Source organism: Zerene cesonia, chromosome 29, assembly GCF_012273895.1.
Source record: "Zerene cesonia ecotype Mississippi chromosome 29, Zerene_cesonia_1.1, whole genome shotgun sequence".
Classification (NCBI taxonomy): Eukaryota; Metazoa; Arthropoda; class Insecta; order Lepidoptera; family Pieridae; genus Zerene; species Zerene cesonia.
In genome coordinates this window covers 4,116,108-4,140,524 of record NC_052130.1, presented here as the reverse complement: position 1 = coordinate 4,140,524, position 24,417 = coordinate 4,116,108, and the positions used below count along the sequence as shown (strand labels likewise).

At 32.7% G+C, this 24,417-nt stretch overlaps 5 protein-coding genes across 6 annotated transcripts in view; 4 read left to right on the top strand and 1 right to left on the bottom strand.

Moving 5' to 3' along the window:
• LOC119838026 overlaps positions 1-1,067 on the top strand; it is a 9,243-nt gene extending 8,176 nt beyond the window's left edge. The window contains exon 8 of the mRNA XM_038363839.1: positions 984-1,067. Within this exon, the coding sequence (XP_038219767.1) occupies positions 984-1,067 (84 nt within the window). The remainder of the gene's footprint in view (positions 1-983) is intronic.
• A 2,599-nt stretch (positions 1,068-3,666) lies between these two features.
• Positions 3,667-13,458, bottom strand: LOC119837815 (MICOS complex subunit Mic60). Of its 2 annotated transcripts, XM_038363585.1 has the most exons (18): positions 13,352-13,458; positions 12,615-12,781; positions 11,873-12,029; positions 11,127-11,217; positions 10,738-10,809; positions 10,316-10,485; positions 9,499-9,625; positions 8,654-8,817; positions 8,156-8,281; positions 7,660-7,732; positions 7,206-7,294; positions 6,856-6,966; positions 6,405-6,522; positions 6,065-6,199; positions 5,425-5,528; positions 5,051-5,152; positions 4,536-4,621; positions 3,667-4,451 (listed from the first exon to the last, which is right to left on the bottom strand). In XM_038363585.1, exons 1-18 carry the CDS (start codon positions 13,394-13,396, stop codon positions 4,274-4,276), a joined length of 2,115 nt encoding a protein of 704 aa, XP_038219513.1. In that variant the 5' UTR covers positions 13,397-13,458; the 3' UTR covers positions 3,667-4,273. The 2 variants fall into 2 exon arrangements, with proteins under 2 accessions (XP_038219513.1, XP_038219514.1); XM_038363586.1 differs by lacking the exon at positions 10,738-10,809.
• A 471-nt stretch (positions 13,459-13,929) lies between these two features.
• LOC119837794 (39S ribosomal protein L35, mitochondrial) lies at positions 13,930-14,742 on the top strand. The gene is made up of 2 exons (XM_038363551.1): positions 13,930-14,067; positions 14,185-14,742. Exons 1-2 carry the CDS (start codon positions 14,046-14,048, stop codon positions 14,694-14,696), a joined length of 534 nt encoding a protein of 177 aa, XP_038219479.1. The 5' UTR covers positions 13,930-14,045; the 3' UTR covers positions 14,697-14,742.
• Positions 14,743-15,602: 860 nt separating this feature from the next.
• On the top strand, positions 15,603-24,001 carry LOC119837871 (fumarylacetoacetate hydrolase domain-containing protein 2-like). Its single transcript, XM_038363653.1, has 5 exons — positions 15,603-16,024; positions 16,822-17,047; positions 22,398-22,562; positions 22,784-22,950; positions 23,517-24,001. The coding sequence occupies exons 1-5, from the start codon at positions 15,735-15,737 to the stop codon at positions 23,671-23,673; spliced, it is 1,005 nt and encodes a 334-aa protein (XP_038219581.1). The 5' UTR covers positions 15,603-15,734; the 3' UTR covers positions 23,674-24,001.
• On the top strand, positions 19,854-21,127 carry LOC119837872 (fumarylacetoacetate hydrolase domain-containing protein 2-like). The gene is made up of 2 exons (XM_038363654.1): positions 19,854-20,103; positions 20,780-21,127. Exons 1-2 carry the CDS (start codon positions 19,940-19,942, stop codon positions 20,934-20,936), a joined length of 321 nt encoding a protein of 106 aa, XP_038219582.1. The 5' UTR covers positions 19,854-19,939; the 3' UTR covers positions 20,937-21,127.
• Positions 24,002-24,417: the final 416 nt, after the last annotated feature.

Genomic DNA, 24,417 nt, shown 5'->3' with positions numbered 1-24,417 from the left:
GAGGATACGTAAGGAAATTGTTAAATCCTGGCGCTCCTGATCAGGATAATAGGATAAACTTACTATATTACTCTATTGGCACCAGTTCCTAATAAGTGTACAAAGTTTGAATGAAATCGGTTCGCGGGAAGTGGGAGAAAAACGGGTGTGAGTTACATACATACAAACATACAAGTGAAGCTAATAAAAGCGTGTTAAAAAACAAAATCGCATTCATATTCAACGAGAATAAAAACAAATATTAATTGGATTACACAAAAAAAGAATCAACAAAATGGTTCTACACAGTAAAAAGTTAAGAGGTAACAAACGCAAAATAAATAACTAGATAATTTAATAAAATTAAGCATACTTATCTGAAAACCTCTTTAAACCTCTTTAGTATCGAGTCTTCGCGTTTAAGTAATCTACATTTAAATCCGTTTTATCAAAACTGGTTGCAATTAATTGCCTTTTCACAACTAGTTTTAACTAGGGAAAACGCGTAAAAAGCTAGTATAAGTTATACTCCATGTTTTCAACAGAACAGCTTTTACATTATTAATTAGTCAATTTATTCAGATATGTTTTTATCATTATAAGCAATATTACATATACTTAGAAATTAAAGACTTAACGGTCTCCCCGTGACCACACTTGCTGTAAAGTGTTCGAAACGTCGTGTTCATAATATAATGAATAAAATTTCTGAATGTATAATACTCGCGTAAATAAAACACAAGAAAATACTATTCCATATACTGTTTACATACGTTGTTTAAAAATAGGTAAGCAAGGACTGAGGAGGGAAGCGACAACGTATTAGGTTGTAAACAACGGCAACGTCCGGCGAGTACCAGAATCGACTTTGTTCTAGTGTTTAATGTTTTCCCTAGTTACAATAAGAGTTTCAATAGTAACATAAATATAAACATATACACAAATTTGCATACATCGATGATTGGATGAATTATAAAAATAAAACGATTTGTAAATTTTTTCAGATAATAGGCTGTGCAATAACTTACTTTATGGCGGTGATACAGCTAAGACTGAAAACATCACAACTGAATTATAATTTGAAGTAACAAGACTAGGAATAGGAAATATGTTGGATGCATCATACCAATAGCACAGATAACATAATACTAGACGAGTTGTATTAGCTAGTCTTCGGTCGCGGCTATGTTTTCGCGAATTTGAAATGAAATGAAATATCCTTTATTGCACAGATGATACAATAAAATGAGGAACAAATAGGATATGACGTGCAAAGGGCGGTTTTATTGCTCAATAGCAATTTCTTCCAAGCAACTCAAGCCAAGCGAAGTATTGAAATTAAAAATTCAGGAAGACAGTGTACGCAATAAGAAGAGAAAGGATATAATAACTAAGCATAATACATAAGAGAACAAAATAATACAAAAACAAACATGAAAGAGCATTTCATGTACGGGATTTGAAAATAAAATTTCATGTTACCATTAAACATTGTTCATAGAAAATCCTACAAAAATCGGTTTTTCTGTTCCAAATATGCACTAATCGAAAAATTTACAGCAAAAATGGTCAAGTCCTATTGTCATGTATATTATAATGCTTGTTGTTAACCTAATAGATGTCATAATTATACTAAGTAGTGGTTTGGATTAAAGCAAGGAGTAGTAAAATAATACGAGGATTAAAGTGTCGACGAAGTGTATATGTATGTACATCAATGGTAAAGAATACGTAATTGCTGTCAAATGTCAATAAAATAAGAGATTTAATAACATACCACTTCAGTGACACGAACATATAATTTATTTGCCAAAAGTGTAAAACATCATCATAAATCATAATCCAATGCACACAAGAATAGAATATAGGCTTATACCAGGAACGAACATAAAATGGCTGTTTTCCAGCTTTTTCAGAACTTGACACAGTTCTTTTAATATTTTCCTAGGTCACCTCATCAATCACATACCTTTGATAATAGTTATAACTCATAAATCAAGGGAAAAGATTTTTATCAAACTAAACACGGCCAAAGCAGCAGCAGAAAAAGCAGTGGTGTAAAAAGCAGTGGTGGCTCAGTGGTGAGAACCTCGGACTTCAAAATCGATAAGTCGGGGTTCGAGACCGGGCGAGCGTGCAGGAAATAAATTGATTTTTCAATTTATCTGCGCATGTGGATAACATCACCACTGCTTAAAACGGTGAAGGAAAACGTCGTGAGGAAACCGGCATGTCCGAGAATTAAAAGTTCGACGACATGTGACATCTGCCAACCCGCACTTGGCCAGCGTGGTGGATTATGGCCTGAACCCTCATAGGAGGCCTGTGTCCCAGCAGTGGGAACATATATGGGCTGATGATGATGATGAAGATGAAACACGGCCAGTAATGATGTTGAAAAAATCCATTTTATTGACATTTCTCAACCTGAGGTTTGAAGTAAATAACAATAATTAGGGCTGAAAATAGAGATGTAAAACACACATTTCATTTATAACGAGGTATAATAAATATGTATTAATCAATGCACAATCAAGTTTATCGAACTATTAATTTAAATTTTATGGAAATCTTATACCTTTAAACGAGCAATTCTTGTATGTATGTATATATATATATATCTACTATATAAAAATAAGTCGGCTTTTCCTTCCTGACACTATAACTCCAGAACGCACGAACCGATTTCCACGGTTTTGCATTCGTTGGAAAGGTCTCGGGCTCCGTAAGGTTTATAGCATAGAAAATTCAGGAAAAAATTCAACGGAAAAACGGGAAAATTTTTCACATACAGCCATCTGGTGGCGAAACGGAGTTCGCCGGGTTTGCTAGTATATATATATATATATAATTGGAATCTCGGAATCGGCTCCAACGATTTTCATGAAATTTAGTATATAGGGGGTTTCGGGGGCGATAAATCGATCTAGCTAGATGTCATATTCGTGTTTTATTGACTTAAACTTACTTTTTTAACAAATAGCCTCCTATTGAGTAGTCCCAATTTATTGTGACTCTTCCTGACATCTATCTATTGGCGAATAATAATACTATAAATGCGAAGGTTTGTGAGGATGGATGCATATGTATGTCTGTTACTCTTTCACGCAAAAACTACTGAACCAATTGCAATGAAATTTGCTTCGTAGATAGCTGGACAACTGAAATAAACATACAGATAGGCACTTTTTATACCGATATTCCTACGGGATACGGACTTACGCGGTTTCAACCGCGGGTCACAGCTAGTAACAATAATTAGGGCTAAAAATAGACATGTAAAACACACATTTCATGTATAACGAATTACGTAAATATGTATTAATCAATGCATAATCAACTTTAGGTATACACTTTAGGTATTTAAATATATAAGACCAATTTGTTTTATGAAACTGTATTTTCTGTTGTATTTGCAATATAATAAAGCACCTAAATAAATAAAATTGGAGTGTCTGTAACATATAACCGCTTTTTACTAAATGAAAATAGAAGATAGCTAGATAGCAGTAGTTTTATGATTGTAAAGGAAAATAAAGAAATTTTTATTATTTATTTGTTTAATAGCTGATGTAATAAGCAGAAACTTGGATACTATCATTCCGACATTCCTACGGAAAAAAGGAAAATCTTATTTACGAGGCTGAAACGGCGAAACGCAGCTAGTAGATAAATAAAACACAACAATCGAACTCATACTTTAATTTAATTACATACATACCATATTTACATAAATAACTACATTACAGGACTTCAGTTGCATACTGTTTGTATGACATTATAATTTCAGATTTTCAATTTGCCGCTATTTAAATGCGTTCATTTTGCTATTTTTACAGAAATGTCGATTATAACAATTAACTGTTCCCAGTTTATTAAGTCATTGAAAGTAAGCCCATATCTACAAATTAATAAAAATCTACTAAAAATTAAATCTTCAAATAAATTATTTTTCTATAACTTGTTATTTATGCTGTCTTTATGTAAGGTCGAATTTCGTTTGGTTTTATATTTTATCAAAGCTTAAAGCTGAAAATTTTCAGTATTAATAACGTTTATTTAAACTTTAAGACCAGCTTAAATTTTGCAGTATCAATTTCAACAACATTATTACGTTAAATAAAACAAAATCCCTATAATGTTGCCAGCACTCGTAGAAACGACTACATTTCGAATTTACATCGCCCACATGCACATTACAAAAAAAAACATGGCAACATCCTCAAATTACGTCCAATCGAAATCCATTGTTAAACGGCAACATCTATTCTTTAATGACTCGCACACGGCAACACTACAGATAGAGAAGGCCGGAAACGGAAGCGTGCGCCATCACAGCTTCCGCCGCTTGTCTGATCTCGAGATGTGACCTGGCCGAGTCTAACCAGTTCTTGGCCACCGCCCTGGGTGCACCTTGCAGGAGGTTCACATACCTTAGCGCGGACGCTAGGTCACCGTGGTCAATGTGGTACCTGGAAAAACATTTCATCATCATCACTATCAACTGTAACTGATAAACTTTAACTAAACACTATTTAAGGGATAAAATTTCTCACCTCGCCCTTTGAATGATGTCAAATGTGTCCAATTTAGAGAAATCCATGGGAAGGTTGTCCAACTCGTCCTTGGGTATTTCAGCAAACTGTGAAATAGCAAAATATGTTATTCAAGAATCAACACCTTGTTTAAGGCTTATTTTTTCCTTTTATTCTTTAAATAAGATAACTTAAAGATAATAATGAAAAGCTTCACTATCAAACAATCGACATATATCCAATTTATATAAACTAGGATAATATAAGTCAATAGTTAATAAGCAAAAACTATGTGCTACTCAAGTAAGATATTTAATTTAATGAGATTTAATAATAAATACAACGCAACCTTAGAAATTCAGGATACGCTAACTATGCGCTTTGCGTGCGTGTATATGTTTGTGCGTAAATGCGTGCGAGCTAGCGTCAATGTGCGTGCGTGTGTGCGTGTTTGTGCGTGTAAGCGTCTCCGTTTGCGTATATTTGTGTGGGTGTGTGGGCGTGTGTGTGTGTGTATGTGTGTGCATAAACCATACCTTCTGGAAGAGTAGTTTGGACTGCAACCACGATAGGAAGTAGACCGGCAAACTCGCCCCCTCGCGCCCGACTAGCGCCACTTGACAGGCTGTTTTTTCTAACTGTTGATAACATTATTTATATTGTATGATAGAATACAGACGCGATAGGTGTAAAATATGAGACAAATATTTATTTAACCATAGAAAATAGAATGTATTTCATATTAATACATTATCATTTATTCAATAAATCACGAATGGGCAGTCGCCCGATATATAAAAAATTAATTTATGGATTTGTCTTTTATACTATCAGAATATCTTTGTGACTATAGCAATATAAGCACCAAAAAAAAACATGATTTTTTTAAATTATATGAATAAATACATACTGTGTCAAATCGATCCCTCAATGCCTTCTCTGTAACAATTCCCTTCTCCCGAACCTCCTTGGGGATTCCTTTAAGTATTGTTTGAACTAATTTGTCGTCTTTACCTGAAAATATTATTAGATATTTTTACAACTATATATAAAATAATTAAGATAAATAAAGAAATTGTTGGTATGTTTGTTTGACCGCGCTCATCTCACAAACTATAATAAAAATATTAGTATCTGACTATTTGCCCATTACAAAATATATATTGCCTTTATATTAATAGACCTCAAATCTTTTTATATCGAAAAGCCCTTAAGTAAATTTCGTCGACAAATGTTAAATATAGTCGTCGTATCGCAGTGTTTGTTGCCCCCCTCTAAAACAGCTAGACCGTTTATCATGGAACTTTGTATGCATATCGGGTATGTCTTTGAATCTGCCAACATCTATTATCTACATAAAGGTAAGGCAGAACGTTTGCTGGGGTTTTTATTTTCTAGCAGGCGTGTCACCAGGTTGTAAGCGGTGATTGACGCTGCCCATAGGCATCCACATAACCTGAAGAGTTGTGGGTATATTGGCGGCCTTTAAGGGATGAGGGCGGGTCAGCTAGCTAAAGTGATGTGGGACAAGATATAAAACACAGACTCACCGGCCCGCTCGAGCGCGGCGATCTCGTGCGAGAGCAGGGCGCGCGCGTGCGGGCGGCGCGTGGCGGCGTGCAGCGCCTCCGCGGCCGCCCACAGCGACTGCGAGCGGCGCGCCTCCGACTCCGCCTTGGCGCGTTCTAGAACGGGCGCGTTCTTTTTTTGAATTCGAGATTTTTTTATCATTTTGTAAGGAGGTCGTCCTTGTTTAAATTTTAATAATTTTATAACTAGCATGTTAGTTGAAACTTATTGCCATAATGAAAGAAAAAAAAAACTAGCATGTTTATCGCTATTTTTTCAAAAAGAAGATAAACTAAGAAAACATAAAAATCTGCATCTTACGCTTGAGCGTCTGTTCTATGGCCATCAACTTCCCGGCCATAGCTGCCAACTCCTTCTTGAAGATAACTCTCTCTTTCTCAACTTGCTCAGAAACTGAGCGACTGAATTTACCCATCACCTGTAAAACACGAATTTATTAAAGTATCGATTGAAATTAATCAAATTTCAATTCATTTAACTTCGTCAATAGTGACTACTATAAGTGGGAAAAGGGAGGTGTTTGATGAATTAAAAATATATTAATTTTCTTCAAGTTCACGGCATTGTATGCAGTCACACTAAAAATATTAATTAATAAAAATAATTTCCTCCTATTTTCTCGGTTATTTCAACCTACAATATCAGTATTAAAAATATGTATACGTTAAGGCCAGATAAAACGGTGGAATGGGTAATTAACCAATATAACTATGTTTAAAATAATCGATAAAAATAAATAATTATCTCATACCTCTTTCTCTTTCCTGTTCAATTGATCCTGCAGAACTTCTTGTTGGATTTCAAACTGTTTCTTTAATTGCTCCTTCAATTTCCTGTTCGCCTCGGCTTGGATTGCTAAACTCTGGAGAAATTAACATTATAGATGTAGATAGTTTATTTTCTTATTGAAATATACAAAATTATGAAACTCTACTTGTTAATGTTAATGACTAAAATGTCTGGATCTTGCATCCAAAAGCACATTTTTTGTTGTATACAGATTTTTATATGCTCACAGAGCATTTGTATTGTCACATATTAATTTAACAATATAACTAAAGCACATACACGTTTATGAGTTAAAAACATCCAGCCACATACCTGCTTTTGGAACTGCTTCTCCTTCTCCAATCGCTCCCGTTTAATCATGTCCTCCACTTTCGCTTCGATTATAGCCTTTTCGTCGTGACCTGGATACATATAAATATAACATTATCCTATAAATTAACGGGAGTTTTTTTTTTAATTTTCCTGGTAATAACAATGGCGTGTATGAAAAACATCTTAAAAAAGTGTTTATCTGAGTAGATCCGCGACGACAAGCTAGTTTATTAAATAAAAAACTTACTACAAATTTATTTTATTTTATATTAAATAAATAGAAGATATAGAAGTAATTTCCTTTATTTCTACACATATTTTTAATTCGACCGTCTACTTGGTTTAGTGAGAGGAACAAATTTAAAAACGAATACAGCTTTTAAATAAAAAAAAAAACACAAAGATCTGATAATAGATCTGGCGAAAAAAAATGTAAAAATAAAAGTTTACTCACATTCAATAGCCCTATTAATTTTAAGATCTCTCACAGTTTGCAACTCGGCTATTTCGTTTTGTAGATATTGAACCTGAAATCAATCGTCAATTATCTAATGAGAGATTGGTACAGTATAAATTCATTTATTTTTTGATGCAACATAGACCCATGCATACATAAATTTACAATAATAGTTTAAAAATTACTTGTATGATTTACAATTACATTTCAAATTTAACAAAATTAATTTCATTCTTTATTACATAAATTAAGAATTTTAAATTAGTATAATAATTAAATAAATATATATCTGAGTGCCAACGACATACCACTAATAACAAAAATAATAAAGCGAAACGATTTATTTTGTTTGCTTGTTTTTTATGACTGAAAACTAATCGATCAACCTTCATTACCAAGTAAACAAATATTTTTATTGTTATCATTTTCCTTTCGTTTTTTCAATACTTTATATATCCTCAAACCCAGGGTGAGTGTACCTCAACAACCATACCTGTTTTAAAGTGTACATCAGAAGCAAGTCGGTGTCACCCTTGACCTCCAACTTGCGGCTAGTGAGATCGATTCCCGGAAAGAGCATCTGCAATTCCTCCTTGTAAGCTTTGCGGGCCGCTTCCACCTGAAATGCAACAAACACATGTCAATTTAGTATATGTTATAAAAATTATACTGAATGTCTATTACAATTTATCTGCCCTAATATTAGAAAGGGTATATGTTTGTATTTTTGTATGTTTGTAACATTTTACGCAAATGCCACTGGAACAATTTCAAAAATTCTTTCACCATTAGTAAGCTGCAACTTCACTGAGTGGCTATATATGTACCACGGGAGAAGCCGGGGTGAACAGCTAGTACTATATAAGACGAATGAAATGAATCCTTTCTTTTTTTTAATCCCTTTCCAAAAGAAAAGGGTTTAAATAAGTAAAAACTCCGTATAGTATATACAAAGTGTGGTTCCAATACCGATGTTCCATCCGAAACCCACCTTGTTCCAATACTTATCACCAAGGACAGCCTTCTCCACACACTCCTTATACTCCGCCTCAGCCGCTCCGAGATCAGCTCGAAACTGCTTGATATATCTCTGTGTGGCCGCTATGCTCTCCGGTGGGGCTTGCACACCCGCCTTTATCATGCGGTCTAGCGTCTCTGCAAGTTAGGGAATAAGTTGAATTAGCTAGCTTAAATTACTGCTGTGGACTGTATTAGAGAGTTACTGCTATATACAATTGCAAAAAAAATCTTCTATGAGTATTTGTTTTGGTATGTAATATAATTATTTGAATATACATATGTGCTATTGTTGCTTCATAATTGGATTTATGAACATTATTATTTTTTTTGCTATAAAGATTATTTTAAATTTCTCTTTGATTAAAAAGTTATAATTATACAATTAAAATCAAATATGGTGTCCCACAATTTTTTTTTTATGTCATAGTCGGCAATGGAGTGATGGATCGCCTGATGGTAAGCGCTACCAGCGCACGTGAACATTTGAAGAGGCATAAGGTCAACTGCAAACCTTACGCCTGTACAAATGGATTGCCGACTTCAAATTGTGAATGAACTAAGAAAGGATTCACCAGAGGAATAAAGGAAAGGACTGGGAAGGGTAACAAGAAGGATATATGCCTCCAGATCATATAAAAAATCTCTAAAGAGCCACTGCGTGTTTGACATGTGTCCCTACAAGAGCCTTCCTGGGAAGAGACTGGGTATCTTCACTCTAGTAACCCATGGGTCATGACTCATAAATTATGGAGATCTCTCCAATTAATTATAATTAAAAAAAATTACAATAAAATAAATATCAACAACCATACATACCAATAGCACATCTAGCTTTAGCAGATGCTTCCTTGGCCTTTATAATGGTAGCATCCCTTTCGTTCTGAGCTCCCTGCAGAGCTGTGAAGTGCTTCTTGTCTAGATCCTCAAGGGGTGCCTCAACAACCTGAATGGTAATTAAATTACAAGTTAACATTTTCTGCATGCATTTATAACTATAAAAAAAATAATAATAATTAAAAATATATCACCATATAAAATTTTGTCAAATATGCTCAGTGGTTTTTACGCGATCGACCCACATACAAACAAACAGTAAAAAAATACTAATCACTGTATTGGGGTCTACAAAACATTCATATTGCATATACTCTTTGGAAAAATATTTAATGTGCTGGTTACTTCTTTATTATCTATATATATAAAATTCTCGTGTCACAGTTTTCGTTGCCATACTCCTCCGAAACGGCTTTACCGATTCCTCTGAAATTTGGTAAGCATATTGGGTAGGTCTGAGAATCGGCCAACATCTATTTTTTATCCCGATATTCCTACAGGATACGGACTTACGCGGGCGAAACCGCGGGGCGCAGCTAGTATGTATATACATAACAGTAAGTAGGATTAACTAACAGCACATTCTATGTTTGTATTCCTTCAAATTTCGTATTTAAAACAAACAATATACATATGATAAATAAATAAAATAAAGACAATCACACAGGCTGTTGCTTTTTACCAATTAAATATATGATTTTAAAAACATGTTTCAACATGTTCTGTGTTCATTTCTTAAAGAGTCACTGTCATAATAAATATTAATATGCCTTCATTCATAAGCTGTACACATATTTACCTTGTACAACGCTTTATTATAATCAGCACAGAACTGTGTCGCCTTCTTATAGTTATCTATGGCTATTTTGGTGTTCTCGTGCATGTCATGTTCAATTTCCACCATGTCTTTTGTGATTACGATCGGTGGAGGCTCATGCGGTTCACACTTATCCGTTTGCACAAGAGTTGCTGGAATTGTATTGTTATAAAGATTAAACTCAAATTCATTGTATTATTAGCCTATACTGCTTTTAAAAGTACTAAATAATTGTTTAAATACATGCGTCAATATCTATTTGGAAAGAAGATATTTGAAAAATTTTAAGAAAAGAAATGTTATGAATAGAAAACACATAATTTGCTATATATTATTTTGATAATATCTCTTTATGGCCGTATTTCATGATAACTGAATACCTCTTTACTAGCATATGCGCTTACCTGGTGTCTCAACCTCGGGGGTCTCCAACTTTTTCTCTTCCACATACAAGGGTTCAAATTTTGTTGGTGGTACTGTTAGATCAAATGTCAATGGTAGTTAATTTATTGATTGAAGTTACGTGTCTATTAAATTATTAGAATTAAGAAAACATATGCATATAATTGGAAACATGAGATATGTATGATAAGTCACTCTCAGCTAATACATATAAGTCTAAGATGTTTTGATACAATATTTTAGGTTAATCTAGAAAATGTTCACAGGAAAATTATTTAATTCACAGCTTCAATGTTAATGTGCTCTAAAGATAATCCACACTGAATGATTTTCGATTTTAATGAAAGCTGTTAAGAAGATACATTGAAATAAAAACTAAAGTTGTGCTTACATTCATATGCTTTATTTGCAAATGCCTTTTTAGCATCTGCTTCAAGATCTTGTTCTGAGCGTTGTTTAAAATCCATAGGCGATACTCCTTCCTGGAAATTAATCAACAATAAATTAATATCATATATTACAAAACTAAAAAAAAAAACTAGAAAAGAAAATATGTGAACTAAGTAAAATGGATTTCTTTAATAAACAGGAAATGGCTTAAGTAAGAGAGCCCATACAAGTTCACAGAATTCTTAGCTTCAATATAAGCTAGACACATTCAAGGTGTGATTCTGTTTCTTTTATTAAATAATAGCTGTCCCATTTATTTATTTGTTGACGACATATTCGATTTCCAATAAATAAACACTCAATTTGGTCAGAGAGCACACAGTTAAATACATAAATATACTTTACTATAAGTTTAAAAATTAATATTATTATCATTATTTTAATATACATGTGAAGTATGATCCAGTGCACCAACTCATCATCATACTTCACAACATGAATAAAAGATAGACATACTAATGTCTATCTTTTATTGATAAGATAGACATACTAATGTCTATCTTTTATTGATAAGATAGACATACAAATGTCTATCTTTTATTCATGTTGCAACAATAAAATTTTACGGTATGTCCGGATAGTTAGGTTGGTATAGTTATATAGGGGAAGAATCATTTCATTGCCATAGTAATTTCCTTTAAAACCAAAGTTAACAATACAAACTACATTACATTAATGTTCACGAACCTTTCCAAATAAAAAGTTAGAAACTGTGGTGGTAGCTTTGTTGAACTGGTTGACTGTGGACTTCCAGTATGTTGTGTTCTCCTGGTACACAAGTGCCACCAAGTCGTTAGCCCAGGGGGCGTTTGACTCTAGCCAATTTCTTGCTTCTGGGCTATTTCTAAAATAAATTTTAAGAAACATAGCCTTTAGTCTTCGTACTAATATTATAAATGCGAAAGTTTGTAAGGATGAGTTTGTGTTTATTGCTCTTTCATGCAAAAACTACTGAACCAATTGCAATGAAATTTGGTACATAAGACAGCTGGACAACTGGAATAACATATAGGCAACTTTTTATCCCGATATTCCTACGAGATATGGACTTGCATGGATGAAACCGCAGGGAGCAGCTAGTAACTTATAATACACTTAACTCAAAATATTGAGCATATTGACAACAAAAAATCCTATTGACTTCAAGATAACAATCACAAAAATCAGAAAATTATCACAATCATTTTAAATAAATTTCAGTTTAAATCATTAATTTAAACACAAATATTTTGATCAATTTAATTAGTAGCAAACTCGTAATTACTTTGCCATAAGTAATTGCTAATAAAATGCACAAAATGGCTACAGTTTCTTAAATAGGATTATACTTTTACATTCCTTTGCAAGATAATAATGAAAGGTAAGGCGATAACAAAATAACACCTTATAAAATAATGTAGGTAAAATCATACAAATAAATAATATTTACTTGGCATAAACCACAGCTGAACCAGTGAGGAGTGTAGCACCGAGGGTGCCCCATAGTAACTTTCGGGATTTTGGGGCCTGCTTGGCTGAATCTGATGCATGTCTCCGATGGGGAGATCTCATTACTATAAGAGCTGAACATGATCCATCGCCAATTTGCTTTCTAACCTGAAAATCAGAAATAATATCCACCATAAGAACATATGTAGATATAAAACTTTCATTAATTTAGTTTTATAGAGGGTCTGTTAACATTATTTGGACTTTGAATCTTGATCCGAAAACAACATTATGTATTTATATTGATAATGCAGTAAAGACTGCTACAAATTTGTGACCAGGCAATGAATAAATAAGTCTTTAAGATGTTTAAAGTAGAGGTTTATATTCAATATAATTAATAGGTTTTATAGATATAACATAAAATGTTTACATTTGATATTATGATGATTACGTTACTAAGTTTAAGGTTAGATTAGTTGAGTGAAATCTATGGTTATGTTATGTTATGTAATACAACAATAACAACACTTAATAATATTATAAATTTTTTATGGATAAAACATTTCTTCTATTAGTAAAAAAGCTTCAGAACACATCTTAACCGTGGATTTATTTGTTGTTATTGGTAACTTATAGAAAAGCCAGGATCGTAAAAATAATATTGATTTTTGATACATAAAAATAATACTTTGTTCTTGAAAATTGTTACATTCAGAGTATCGCTATAATACTTACCAAAACTAAGCTGGGATTTGCTATTTGGTTCGTAAATCTATACATTTTCGGCAGTGAATATTTTCCACTCGGGCTGTCAAAACCTAGAGATCATCGTAGACAATAGAGTTAAGAGCTTTTAAGTGAGGTCATAGATAAAAATAATAGAGGTTTACCTTAGTTTAACCGTGTAATACAGTTTATATAACAAAATTTATTATCAAAAATTAAAGCTCTTTTTATGAAAGGCTTTACGTTATTTGGTAATTGCTTAGAGTATATATACATATAAATATATATACTGTATATATATGCAAGCTATATTCATGTATGCTCTAAGATACTGAATATTTTAATATTACTTTATATTAATACTATTATGTATAAATATGTGACATTGGTACCATCAGTAAAAATTCAGCAAGTATAAAAAATGTTCACATTAATTTTAGCAAAATTTGTACTTCCCATCGTTCTTAAGCTACTTATTTTGCTCGTATCTATGCAATGTTTCAATGTATTATATCATCAAAAACCATTTCATGATACATACAAGCAAAAATTTTTTCGTTACTAAAACCGTGAACAGTGTCCAAATAGTGCCAAATGTGTCAAATGGGTTAAGTTTACGAATGACAGTGACACCCGACAAATTATTGATAATTTGATCGTTCAGTGTTCATGTAAATGTAAATAAAAGATTATTTAATTTAAAATGTTTCGCCGCACATTCTATGGTAATATTTTAACATTTGCACGTAATTATTATTATCTAATTCAACTCTGCTTCATGAATTACGTAATAAATTTTAACAAACTTAAATCTTGACAATTGAGGTTATTTTTATTTTCAGTTCTTCGCGGCCTAAGACCTTTATCAACTCCTGTATACAATATTACCAGAATTATCCCAAACGAATATCGTTCTTTCTCATCATTATCTTTGAAAACCAAGCCTCTTTTTATCAATACCAACCTCCCAACTTCGCATTTGGTGAACAATAAGCAAATTTTAGATGTATGTAGTAATATCGAATCGGTCCCTGTAAGGACTGTAACAAAATTTAGCCTGAAGAAGGGTAAACGAAAAACAGTTAAAGCATCAATAAAAAGATTCTTTAGATTGCATTGGGGTGGCTGGATCAGAACAAAAGTGGGAAGAAATAAGAAAATGTGGAAGAAAACATTAGCACAAAGACGGCGTTTGAGGCAACACGTATTCTGCAATTCTACACAATCTACTCTACTTGATAAAATGGTGACCAAGTTTTGGAAAAAACCAAAGTACTATGTCGACGATCCATATGCACCATACCATACACGGGAAGAGTTCCCTTTAACAAGAAAGAAGCCAGCTAATCATTAAGTGTTTTAATTTTAAACAGTAGTTATAATAAATTGATTAATAGTAATGGATTTTTCTTTTAACCCTCATCAAAATAAAATATAAATATTCTCTGTTTGCTGGTTTTTGGTACAAAACCTTAGAATTTGGGTGAACTGATTTAGATATTTTTTTTATAGCTGGTGGTTCTCATTAGGTCCCATTTGGGTTCTGACAATTTGACAGTGGCCTAGATTTTTGTTAAAAATAATAATAGGGATTCAAACTAAGAGGCATATTATACAGACATGTTATAAACATTTAGACACTTTAATATCATTGCATTAAAATATGTTACTGAATCATTATTATCAAATGACTTAAACAAATTAAAATTATAAAATTTTAAAAGGTTTTCCAGTAATATTTGTGCCACATTGTAATAATTCTATGCTCAATGCTATGAATTGATGATTGCTCAATGATGAAATTGTGCTGAGAAAAACGAATCTTAAAAACAATATTTCATAGAGGTACAGGATTCTGCATACAGTTTAATCCATTGTAAGATAAATTAGGTAAGTACTTGTTTCTAAGAATATTTTAATATACGAAATGTACTTAAAGATACCTATTAATTTAACCAGTCAATGTTTTTGTCAAAACTTGTTTTCATAACCGCATATCTACTTAGGTAGGTAAAAATAATGAATATGTTATAGGTATTATTTTTGGAACACATAAACCTTTTTAATATATTATAAGTAGCGGCAAATTTCTTTAGCGCTGGTCTATCCTGCTCAGAAGTAATAAATAAAAATAAATATTACTATACTACTCTTTGATCGTCTCCGCTTAGCCACAGAATAATTAGCTTTTTTTAGTTACCGTTGGTTAATGTCAGCTGTCAAATGTGGTAGCGGGTGTCAAATGTCATTTGTCAGTCATTAGTGTCACAGAAATGGATTGTCGATTGCGTAATAGTATTGTTGTTGTGGATATTTTTAAAATTTTGTAGGACTTTTAAATTTGAAGAGAACATATAGTATATCTTGAAGTGACGTTTATATATAATTGAGTATGAACAGCGCGTGGATTGTTCGGCGTACGATAAGCCATATAAAACCTCAAACTTCGAGGAAAACTGTCAATAGCGCGATAGCGGCTACAGTGTTTGGATTTAGAAAATTTTCGGCGGGAACTGTTTCCAACATGAAAATTGTACAGTTTTCATATAAAAACAATCCAAATGAAATACGTGTTGGATATTTGGATAAAGATAATGTGGTGGACTTAAATAAAGCAATCCCTGATTTGCCGACAACTTTATTAGAAATTTTGAAGAAAGGAGAACTCGATAAAGTTTTAAGGTTTGTTTCTTAGATATAGTATAGTGTAAGGGTTTGTTTAACTGTCGTTGTGTGTTGAGATGTTGATGATGGAAAGAAAGAAAAATAAAGTAAACGCTATTCATGTAATAGAAAAAGCTAGTAATGCCTCTTCTAGATGAGAATTTATATTATTGGTTATTATTTATGGAGTCAGTTCTTTGGAGACGTCTGAACCCTTATACTCTCTCCGAAAGGATCCCAGCTATATTCCAGTTTTGGTTTGCCCATGACTGAAACTATATATAACATCTTTAGGTACAACTTTTAACGGGATGATAGGTAACATTACTGATAACATTATCATGACAGTTATAATTTGAGATAAGGTTAAACATTACACATTTTGAGAGTTTTGTTCTTAATACTAATAAAGATAACCATTTTTTATGAGCAATGCATGATAGTAGCAGCCTTACTACCAAGTGAAGAAAATGATAGTACACATAGATGATGCTATGTTATTTAACAATTTCTCCCAATACTCAATAGTTACCAAAATAGTACAGGATCATTTTAAGTTACCCTTAATGAACTAACTCATTCTTTGAGCATAACATTTAACTACACATTTGTTATTCACTATAATAGAGTTATTTAATGGACAAATAATGAACCCACCCAGTAGTAAATAATAAGTACCAACTAAAATGACAATTAAATTTACACTCCTTTCCTCAAATAGAATGTTATAGATATTACATTTTCCTTCCTTCAAGTATATCTCATATTTATATTGAATAGTTTGATCTTGTAACATATAAACCATGCTCTTACAGTTCATGCAAATGTTCAAGCAGCCCAGTAAAGGAGCCCCTATCAAATGTTTTGCTCAAAGCCCCCATAACGGGTATGGATAAGGTGCTATGCATCGGTCTGAATTACAAAGACCATTGTGAGGAACAAAAGCTAACTCCGCCAGAGGTGCCGATGATATTCAGCAAGTTTGCAAGCACTGTCATTGGCCCATCAGATGCTGTGAAACTGAGAACGGATGTCACTGATGTAAGTTGTTGTCTTCATAACATGTAACACCTTGACAAGTTTTTTTTAGTTCTTTTCACATAAACTAATTGTATTTTCATTTGGTATGAGAATATAAAGTGTCAGCAACACCAGTACACATATAGAGGTCAAAAATAAGCATATTCATTTTGAACTTTCAAATGTGTCGCTAATTTCATACTAAGTATTTAATATTCATAAGTCTGCCCAATCCTAAAAAAAAAAATATGGCGCCCTTCAAAGACGTGAATTTTTTTTTCTAATTACAATTGAATCCAGGCCATTTGGTTTCATGAGTGTAGGACTGACATAAAACACTGTTAAAAATTGTATGAAAAAGGTGAGCAGTCAATATTTTCTTAGTGTCTATGTTTATTATTTATATTTGTCACATGACTTGCCACACTTGTGAATTGACACAATGTGAGATACCAGATGTATGACTTAAAATCTTTTATTGTTTATTACTATCAGCATCTTGAATAACTCACTGATATATTTTATCTATTATACTAGCTGTACGCTCCGGCTCCGCCAGGGTAGTCATTTGTCGTAAATGAAATGATATAAATCATCCTATCTTTCAAGTTGGATCAAACTGCAAATTTTATTAAAATCGTTTGAGAAGTTTAGGAGTCCATTGCGGACAAACATTGTGAGACGCGATTTATATATAATAAAATTAAATTGCTTGTATAAACCTTTCTATAAATTTTGCGACAGTTGGTGATAATTGATAAAGACACCATGTAATAATCGTACTGTTTCTATTAAATGTGTTCCCTTCTTACATGGTTTTGCTTGCATGTAAGGAGGCAAGTTGGTTTAACCACATTTTAATTCACTTTTTCAATAATATTGGCGTTACCAGAGGTAATTGTGGATATATTATCATATACATGTCATGTTAGTTGTACCAATTGTAACTCTAGAATGGCGGAAAGCAGCATCACGATTTTGAATGATGTTTCATCATCATAATTTTTTCTAATACAATTTGTAGGCATATAATAAGTACATACATTGTGAAGACATTATGTAAAGGGCGACTTTCGATGGTAGATGACCCATTTTATAATGACTCAATCTCTAAACACATCGAGTGTAAAACAAAGAATTGATATCAAAATATTCTCGCTGTACAGTCCACATTCCGTGGTACTCGGACAAAAGTAGCCTCTATTATTTATATTAATCCAGAGCTAAGAATCTAAATTAATATTCACCTAATTTTAAAATCCAGCAAGAAATGCCGATTATATATCCTAGCGTCAAATTTTATGGTCTACAGAATAAGTCATCAAATTTTATGGTCTACAGAACCACTATTGAAATCCAAAAATATAATAATGAATCAAATCTCGTGTGACCTGCAGGTCTACAAATTGGGGTCAATCATTGAGGCAAATTGAGTCGGTAATTCATCGAGTGTAGGTGGGCACGGGATGAAATAATTGTGCTTATGCGGGGTGACGTCACGATGTTTGTTTCATAAGTCGCTGCTCTTAAACTGACCTTCCAAACGAATGTATGCTGATTCTTAGTTAAATCTAGTACATTTATTAAAAAAAAAGAAATTTTATTTTGTAACGTCTTATAATTTTATTGTGTCTTACATTAGGGTAGTTTGGCAAAGCGGTTTTTGAAATTGAGCGCCTTTTAATTTTATTTGATTTATGAGGTGCGACTTTAAATGATATGTTGAACGAATTTATTGCCTAACTTTGTGGTTGTAATTATAAGTTGTAATCGAACAAAAATTTATCGATATTATTTTGAGTGGATAGATGATGTCATAGTATAGTTATGAATGCATTTATTTGCTAAGGTAAGTAATATACAGAATATATAAAGCATGGCGTAGTATTGTTTATTATTATCAGTGAAGTGCAATATAATTTGAGTATACATATTTTAACCCTACGCTTCGCCATTAATTACCAGGTCATACTACATTATGAAAGATGCATGGCTATTTTATATTTACCATTAACATATCCATATTAATAACACCATTAATAAACTGAAAGTCACATTTGTATCACTTTTATGCATTAAAAATAATCATGAGCATTTTGTTACATAAGTATTAAGCATTTATAATGTTTATATCACCATATTTACCCAATACAAATGCAATAGATTCCGTAAATAATATATTTTGTATAAAATCTACACATTACTCGTGTCGCATACTATCATTATGTGTCTTGGTAGCGTTTGCATGCAATGCTTCGGATTTTCTAACATTTCCGAAACATCATTTTTTCATGTATCGTCTTTTGCTGTAAGAAATTACTTGGGATCAATCTTTCCCATGCCTTGCATTGGTTTTCATTAACTTACCTAATATAGTCTACGGGAGACGTAGAATTCATTCCCGAAAAAAAATTGTAAATGTATTTAATTTTTACCTAAATATTTTTTTAGAAAGTAGACTGGGAAATAGAGTTTGTAGTAGTTATAGGAAAGACAGCATCTAACGTGAAGGCAGAAAATGCCTACGACTATGTGTTAGGCTTCACAATAGCTCAAGATATCACTGCAAGGGACTGGCTCGCTAAGAATGGAGGACAGGTTTTGCTTGCGAAGGTAAGAAAATACCTACTAGAGAAAAAAATTGCTAATTCTCTCGAAATTTCAGGGTAACATCTTTTAGAGCCAAGCTTCATTCGTCATTGATTGTAATTGACTTTCTGAATTGACTTTTTAATTGCAATGCCAACATCATTTTATTATCAAATGTATGCTTCTGAGTAGCAATTTTATTTGAGACACCAGTTTATATATATTTTAGCTAAGTAAATTTAATGAGGGACAATGTTAGATACTTTAAGTAGAGTTTGAGTATCTAGCAGACACTTCTATAATTGAAACTATTTATCACAGACGATGGACACATTCTGTCCCATCGGACCTTGCATCACAACGATTGATGAGATAGGCGATTCCCAAAACTTAGCAGTTAAATGTTCAGTTAATGGGGTCTTAAAGCAATCCAGCCGGACTAACCAGCTTGTACACAGGGTACCTGAGGTTATTGAGAGATTATCCTCGTAAGTATTCTATGGAAATCCTTAATAAATTTTTAGATATGATATGTAAGGTAAAAGTGATTAAATTCATCATCATCATTCATCAAGCATATTGTATTTTTTTAGCATTATGTAACCTACGTATGTATTATAATTTATAAAACGTTGTTACCCATGAGGAAGATTTGATTTTTTTCCTTTTGTATTGTCTACGACACGTCTCGATCTTGGAATAGACAATAAAACATTCCATTACTCAGAGAATGCCGACAACATAATGTTCTTACTAAAAGTATTGTTTATATGGATAAATGTATACTAGCTGTGACCCGCGGTTGAAACCGCGTAAGTCCGTATCCCGTAGGAATATCGGTATAAAAAGTGCCTATGTGTTATTTCAGTTGTCCAGCTATCTACGAAGCAAAATAGTATTATTATTCACCAATAGATGTCAGGAAAAAAAAACACGAATAAAACACGAATATGACATTTTCTAAAAAAAATTCCTAGCTAGATCGATTTATCGCCCCCGAAACCCCCTGTATACTAAATTTCATGAAAATCGTTGGAGCCGATTCCGAGATTCCAATTATATATATATATATATATATATATAAACAAGAATTGCTCGTTTAAAGGTATAAGATTTTTGGTGCTTTTTGTTCTATCTATTCTTAATTAAATTTGTAATTTCCAGCGTAATGACATTATATCCAGGTGATATTTTGCTAACGGGTACTCCAGGAGGCGTGGGCACGTACCGCTCGCCGCCCGAGTATTTGCAGCCTGGTGACGTTATACACAGCGAAATCGAAAACATTGGAATACTCGAGACACGCATAGAAAAGTTCTAGAACTTTCCAGAACGAGTTGGATCGCTATAATAATCGGCGTTATTATAATGATTTAAGTGTAAATTGTAAATATGTAGATAGAATTAGTATTAAACTAATTTAAATATTTTAAGTGTTTCATCATTACTCCTCTTATCAAGAAAAATACATCTAGTTATAAATTTACAATAAAAATAAATATAAGGATTATGATATTCTTTAATAAATTGAATTTATTGTTCATTGTTTTATTGAGCCTGTACTTATATCATGCACACAAAAGTAAAATTATCAAGAAAACTGTAGGCACCTACTTTGTTAATTGTTTCCAATATAGTTAAAACAATACAACGAATCTATAGAAATCAACCTAAAGTATGCAGTCACTGAATTGGTATTCAACAACATAACATTACTCTTCTGTATTTTTTATTTATTATTAAAATTTTATGGTACCTAATATTAAAATATCACTAACAAGAGTACCCACATTTCGTACTAAAAGGATTAGACCATTTTAATATTATATTCCGTATCTATACTGTTCTTTAGGGAATACGCTTTTCACTCTCACTACTTCTTGCACTTCCTCACCACTTAACTGTAAATAATTCGCATAAAATATTTTTGCTTTTTGTACAACTAACAAATAATCTAAGAACTTATTCCGATTAAATATTACCTTTTTCTTGAGTTTTGTTATAAGGTTTTGAACGGCCCATGGCGATTCCTTAATATTTTATTTTTATATTAGACAAGTTTTAAGATGACATTCTTTTCGATTATATATTATATTAGCTGCGCCCCGCGGTTTCACCCGCGTAGGTCCATACCCCGTATGAATATCGGGATAAAAAGTTGCCTATATGTTATTCCAGTTGTCCAGCTGTCTACATACCAACTATCATTGCAATCGGTTCAGTAGTTTTTGCGTGAAAGAGCAACAAACGCACACACATCCTTACAAACTTTCACATTTATAATATTAGTAGGAAGTAGGATAAGATTCTATTATGATAATAGTTGAACTTGTACAAGTCGTGGACCAAACATTAGAATTAAGTAAAGTTAACGGTATTCTGAGGTAATCTTTCAAACATGAAACCTGCAAATTGGTCATCTAAGTAAATAAGTGAATAAACTTTGAATACTCGTAAACAGAACTCGATGCCCCACATTGCGTCCTTTAAAAAATAATTAATCTATTTTATATCAGTATTGCCATTACTATTTTCTAAAGCAAATCGTAAGTGATGGGGTTGATGGTTATTGTTAATACCTAGACACTATTTATTCACACACATCCCTAAGATATATACATAGGAACATTATTGTCCAAAATGAAGGACTTTTAAATAGCTTGTGTATTTTTAAAGGAAATGTCAAAGCAACATGATGCTTTAGCATATGCTCACCCTAATCCGATACTATTAAATCCTTTTCTACAGACATAAAATATTAAAGGAGAACACTTTGTTTCAGAAAGTCGACTGGGAGGTAGAACTAGCCTTGGTGATAGGTAAAAAAGCGAGTATGGTAAAGGCAGCAAATGCGTTCGATTACATATTGGGCTATACAGTAGCTCAAGATATCAGCGCTCGGGACTGGCAAAAGGCTAGGAATGGAGGCCAATTCTTGCTTGGAAAGGTAAGAACGAACAGTATGAATAAAATTATTTTTCAACATCTGAAACACGACTGCATTTTAACGTGTTTTCTACAGTGATGTTTCACAAGGTACACAAAACAAGAAACTAGAAAGCATATCAGTTATGTATCTTTTGCCATTGGGTAATAAATAATCACATGAATTTTCAACCAAAATTAATTAGAATGTGTAATATATTTCATGTATTATCTGTGCTCTAGTCAATGGACACCTTCTGTCCCATCGGGCCATGTATCGCAACAGCTGATGAGGTCAACGACCCCCAAAAGCTAGCTATCAAATGTTCCATCAATGGTGTGATCAAACAAACCAGCCGAACTGACCAACTAGTCCATAAGATACCAGATGTCATTGAAAGACTAACATCGTAAGTGTTCATGTAGAGAACATTTTATTTTTTTTCTTCTCTGCTATCCTTATTAATTATAAGTTATAAATGCTAAAGTGTGTTTGTTTGTTTGTCTTTATTTCACGGTGTAACGGAGTGATTTTACGGTATGGTTTTTGTGTCTTTGGATGGTGAAGTGGAGGATTAGGCTACTTGTTGTGTGATATATGTCATTCCCATGGGAATTCCCTTTGACCGCGCGAGTGCAGTCGCGGGAATGCATAAATATTGTAGTCATGTATCTGTTTCGTTATAACGTCTTATTTTAAAGTATTTTAAGTATTGGGGCTCAATCAGGGCAGGTTATGTTTCATATTTATCTTAGAGTTTCTGTTAAAAAAATCGACAGCTGACAGATAGTGCTTATTATCATCATATGCACAGTTTACAAAAACTATAATTCGCTGTCAGCCTTTGGATTAACCGTGGCTGTACCGTAAAGTAAAATTATGAATCTGAAATATGACTTACAAAATTCAATCTAGCTACAATGTACACAGACATAAAAATGGTAAATATTTATTTTACTTCGCTTGTAATTTCAGCGTAATGACGTTATATCCAGGCGACATTTTGCTAACGGGTACACCGGGAGGCGTGGGCATGTACCGCTCGCCGCCCGAATACTTAAAGCCCGGTGACGTCATACACAGCGAGATAGAAAACATTGGAATACTCGAGACTCGCATCGAAAAGTTCTAGAAATTTCGTGAACGTTCCGGAATCTTGTGACGTCATTGAATGGTTATTAAATGTTCACTTTTTTGGAAATAATGTATGTTGTACTTATGCAATGGTTTTAAGAATTTTTAATTATTCGTATTTATTGACTGTTGGACCTGTATACATGTTTAAATTAATATGTACTTTTTTTATTACTATGGTGGTAGGTAGTCCCGATTGATACAATTTTACATTGCAGTACGCATAGTATAACGCAATATAAAATGTGTTCAGGAATACATAAAATATAAGCGAAAAGATTTTTATTTTTATATAGCTGTTATAAATATAATACTGTTTATCATAATTTATTATTTTATTGATCCCTATAAACTTATTGTCGTATAAAAATAAAAAGCAATTATACCGCATATTGCTGGAACCATTGACATCAAGATTCTAAATTTAAAATTTAAATTACGAAGCAAACTATCATAGCTACAGCTTATCACTGATTGGTGAATAGAGGTCTCAATTGAGCCAATCGGCGTCTTCCGTTTGCACAGGAAGAGTCGTTTGAGGCCCTTTCATACACTATTAAATTTAATAGCAAGGGGAGTTTTATTAACTTAAGTGATCTATACGGGTCGAATAACCATCATAATTTGATCTATCGCACTTTAAAGTGATAGGATGCACCGGGTCACAATAAAGTGGTAATGGACCCGCAGACGATTAATCTATTCACAGGATATATGTCGTTATGAATAGAATTTGAGCAAT